This window comes from Salvelinus namaycush, unplaced genomic scaffold (genome assembly GCF_016432855.1).
Source record: "Salvelinus namaycush isolate Seneca unplaced genomic scaffold, SaNama_1.0 Scaffold456, whole genome shotgun sequence".
Lineage (NCBI taxonomy): Eukaryota > Metazoa > Chordata > Actinopteri > Salmoniformes > Salmonidae > Salvelinus > Salvelinus namaycush.
In genome coordinates this window covers 30,863-35,255 of record NW_024061149.1, presented here as the reverse complement: position 1 = coordinate 35,255, position 4,393 = coordinate 30,863, and the positions used below count along the sequence as shown (strand labels likewise).

Genomic DNA, 4,393 nt, shown 5'->3' with positions numbered 1-4,393 from the left:
ATGGCACTTCAGACTATCACTTGGATGAGCGCCTTCCTTTGCCTTGCGCAAGTTTGCTCCATGCCCATGCCTTGCCAGCTACAAGGACAGCTGGTGCGAATAACCCACAACCTACTGAGAGACATGGTACATTTTTTATATTGCTTTTGTCTTGAGAAGTATTATCCAACTATGTTTAACTGAATAGCTCAACGTGAATGCTGTGTTTTCTCTTTCTTTCAGGGGGGACATTTTCCTCTGGAGTGTCTGCAGGAGAATGTCTTCATGGCATTCCCAGCCACCGCATTTGCAACCTCCGGCGCGCCACAGGTAATAGCAAGCTAGCATATCCAAATGTTCTTTACAGCATGACAGAGTATTTGCAACCGTTAGGATTAGAAAGTAGATAACTTTAAACTGCCATTTATGTTATTTGAAATTATTGTTGTTGTCCGTTTCAGTTGAGCAGCAGTGGTGCTAAGGCTATTTATGAGACATTGAAGAACATCGACACATTGTTTGGAGCTGACGACCTTCCTACTAAGTGGGACCAACGGAAGTTGGAGAATTTTCAGAATATTGTATACCGCCAGATTGAAGAGAGCAAATGTGTGAGTTACTATGCCAACACAGATAGCTTAACTGTTTATTTGTGGTATTGTGGTATTTTTATTATTATTCATCGCCTGCCTTTTTCTTTCTGGCAGATGATGGGTAGTGTGGATACAAGTGATTATCTCATCAGGGCAGAAGGACTGAATACGTACTTTGGGAACATTGCAACAGTCCTAAAAGAAAAGGTAGACTATAGGTTAAACACAAATAGACATATTTTTTTGATAATATCTCTACATACAATATTACCCTCCATTGCCCTAACAGATTATTTGTATTTTCACAGAATTTCAGTTTCTGCGCCTGGGAAGTGGTTCGAAAAGAGCTCCTGTTCACCCTACAGTTCATTCTGGAACACAACTCTGATAGCCTTCTGTGGTCCAACAGAACATGAATTTGAACTTGCAGAACTTTTTTACAGTTGTGTTTGATTTTAAAAGCCTACTATTCTACAATCATGTAATGTGCAACTTCAAACAGAAATATTATACATGTATTTATTTATTTATCAAGGTTATTTATTCATGTATGCCTATTTATGAATGTAATTGATTTATCTATTTGAAAATATGCTGCTCTTCATCAAATGTTAAGTTAATAAACATTTGTATACTTTTAAATATTGTTAATCTTTTTGCTCATTCTGTAACCTAGTCAATTGGTGTGTGAACATTCAGATTTGTATTAAACATGCTCAGGACATATGGATGTCAGTACATTTAGTGCTTTAGCCTACGAATCCATTAGGGAAAGACCTAAAAACAAGTCAACTGTATTTTCTCAAAATGTAGTTATATTCAAAAGCCTTTTTTCAATTAAGTGTATTTTTAGCACTCGACAGGGCGGGCCTGTTTTGAACGTTGTACTCTGAGCTTCAATAAGAATTTATTTGTTGATAGGCATACAATGTTGTTCTATCAATGCCATGATCAGTTCATTTTTACAAGGTTTCATGAGATAAATGCTTAATATAAAAGCTGCATAATCAGAAACCTACATCATTATATGAGTCTATATATCAATGTGACATTCCTACTCATTCACATTAGGCCAAACTCACACATCATCGTCATCATTTTCGTCGTCTTGGTAAGCGCCAAATAAAGGCTAATCTTTTGCGCATACTCTTTTATCAACCAGAAATTAACAAACTGTAAAAAGTTGGAATTTACCGAATCAATGTAATAAGAATGAAACGCATGAGAGAAAATGAAAAGTAAAGGCTTTAGCATTCATTCAACACTACCAGTCACTTTGTTAATAAAATGTGTTTTATTTCAAAGATGTGCAATATTAACACTAACGATTCTTCGATAGGTATGCTATGATGCTGCTAAAGTTGTCTCGCGCACCTACAGTGCTGGTCATAAAAAAAGCTAGCTAGCTGATGGATGCAAACAATGTTCTTCCACATAGAAAAACGACATAATATGTAGCTATAGTTGCTTGGCTAACTATATGGCTAGTTGTCATCATCTAAAATCACCATCATTTATAATACAGTTCTTATTTGATTAATGGTGGTCCGACCTATCTATGTGAAGCTAGACACAATAAGGATTAGCCACAATAGTGGACTTTGAGGTTAGCAAAGAGAACCTCCCTCGTAGAGAAACTCCCTTCACATTTCTCACAGTCAATTGTGAATAATAACTCTTCAAATGTTTCCAGTGTAACGTCATGCAGAATCTGCATACCAACCAATTGATCTCAATCAGTTTCATGAGGAAATGCATTTAGATTTTCTTGAGTTGTAGGCTACAGTTTCGTAGTAGCCTATTGTGTTGTTTTAAATGATGTACAATGAGTGAATTTTAGAGCAGATGGTGTTAACAAACTGTAGCATAGCCTACCTGTTTAGTTTCAATCAAAGCAAATATTTTGCCTAGCAGCACAATCGTCCTCAAATTTCATGAGAAACTAGGTTGTTTTTTTTGTCTTACAGTAACGTTATACTATGCTATTATATTTGGTTCTGTTATGTAGAAAACTATCATTATGTGATCATGCAGAAATAGATTCAACTTTGATCTAACTTTATTAAATGAGCACCATTCGCCACAGTAGGCTAGCCTGTTCTGTATGAATGGAGAGGAGACTGTGCGGAGTTGGAGGTCCTGCACATGTGCAGAAGCTTCAGGACCTTTAGCTGTTGGGAGGAAAGATCCGTGTTTTACATTGCCTGTTTTTTTTTCACATCATTCTTTCAATAATCTCACCAGTAAAATCATAACTAACCAACACTAACACTTTGATGAAATCAATTCACTTTAAGCTGTCACTGTAGGATCAATATTGGTTTGTTCTTTACCTCTAGAACACAAGTTGAAACTTCAGGAGGAGGAACCCAAGTGGTGGACCTGGTTTCAAGGACAGACAAGTCATTTCTACATTTGCGGCTTAATGAGGAAATAATGAAAATAATGAAAATCTTTTTTCCATTGTTCTAGTTTTAGATGCACATTAGGATAACATTCTGTAAACTGTAATACTAATTAACTGTCTTCTTTTGATTTTATATCAGAGGGTCAAGCAATGGCGACAAGGTTGTCAAGCCAAGACTTGAAACTGTTGGGAGACTTTCTCTTTAAAACATGTCTAGGACTGTGGTTCCGCTAGCAGAACGCAGGGCGCCAAATTCAATCAACAGAAATCTCATAATTACATTTTCTCAAACATACAAGTATTAGACACCATTTTAACGATAAAATTCTCGTTAATCCAACCACAGTGTCCGATTTCAAAAAAGCTTTTCGGCGAAAGCAGAACATATCATTATGTTAGGTCAGCAACTAGTCACAGAAAGCATACAGCGATTTTCCAACCAAAGAGAGGAGTCACAAAAAGCTGAAATATTGATAAAAGGAATCACTAACCTTTGATTTTTTTCATCAAATGACACTCCCGGGACAACATGTTACACAATACATGTATTTTCTGTTCGATCAAGTTCATATTTATATCCAAAAACCTCAGTTTACATTTGGCTTTGCCTCCAAAACATCCCGTGAATTTTCACAGAAATACTCATAATAAAAATTGATAAAAGATACAAGTGTTATTCACTGATTAAATGCTTCTCCTTAATGCAACCGCTGTGTCAGATTTCAAAAAAACTTTACGGAAAAAGCAAACCATGCAATAATCTGAGTACGGCGCTCAGAGACCAACACAACCCAAGAAGATATCCGCCATGTTGGAGTCAACATAAGTCAGAAATAGCATTATAAATATTCACTTACCATTGATGATCTTCGTCAGAATGCACTCCCCGGAATCCCAGTTCCACAATAAATGTTTGATTTGTTCCATAAAGTTCATCATTTATGTCCAAATACCTCCTTTTGTTAGCGCGTTTGGTAAACAAATCCAAAGTCCAGCGGAAAGTAAGGACAAAAAGTCCAAAAAGTTATATTACAGGTCGTAGAAAAATGTCAAACTAAGTATAGAATCAATCTTTAGGATGTTTTTAACATAATTCTTCAATAATGTTCCAACCGGAGAATTCCTTTGTCTTCAGAAAAGCAAATGGAACGGGAGCTACCTCTCATGTGAATGCGCATGACCAGCTCGTGGCTGCTGGCAGACCTCTGACTCATTCCCGTCTCATTCGGCCCCACTTCACAGTAGAAGCATCAGACAAGGTTCTAAAGACTGTTGACATCTAGTGTAAGCCTTAGGGAGTGCAACATGACCTATATCCCACTCTATCTTCAATAGGGAATGAGTTGAAAAACGACCAACCTCAGATTTCCCACTTCCTGGTTGGATTTCTTCTCAGGTTTTTGCCTACCATATG

At 36.9% G+C, this 4,393-nt stretch overlaps 1 protein-coding gene across 1 annotated transcript; it reads left to right on the top strand.

Moving 5' to 3' along the window:
- Positions 1-988, top strand: LOC120041387 (interferon beta-like). The gene is made up of 5 exons (XM_038986340.1): positions 1-126; positions 223-309; positions 441-590; positions 687-779; positions 881-988. Exons 1-5 carry the CDS (start codon positions 1-3, stop codon positions 986-988), a joined length of 564 nt encoding a protein of 187 aa, XP_038842268.1.
- Positions 989-4,393: the final 3,405 nt, after the last annotated feature.

Excerpts from the sequence above, each read along its gene's own strand:
- LOC120041387 (XM_038986340.1), top strand. The coding sequence starts at position 1 with ATGGCACTTCAGACTATCACTTGGATGAGCGCCTTCCTTTGCCTTGCG. Across the intron at positions 591-686 it reads AGATTGAAGAGAGCAAATGT|ATGATGGGTAGTGTGGATAC; the intron begins GTGAGTTACTAT and ends TCTTTCTGGCAG. Across the intron at positions 780-880 it reads CAACAGTCCTAAAAGAAAAG|AATTTCAGTTTCTGCGCCTG; the intron begins GTAGACTATAGG and ends GTATTTTCACAG.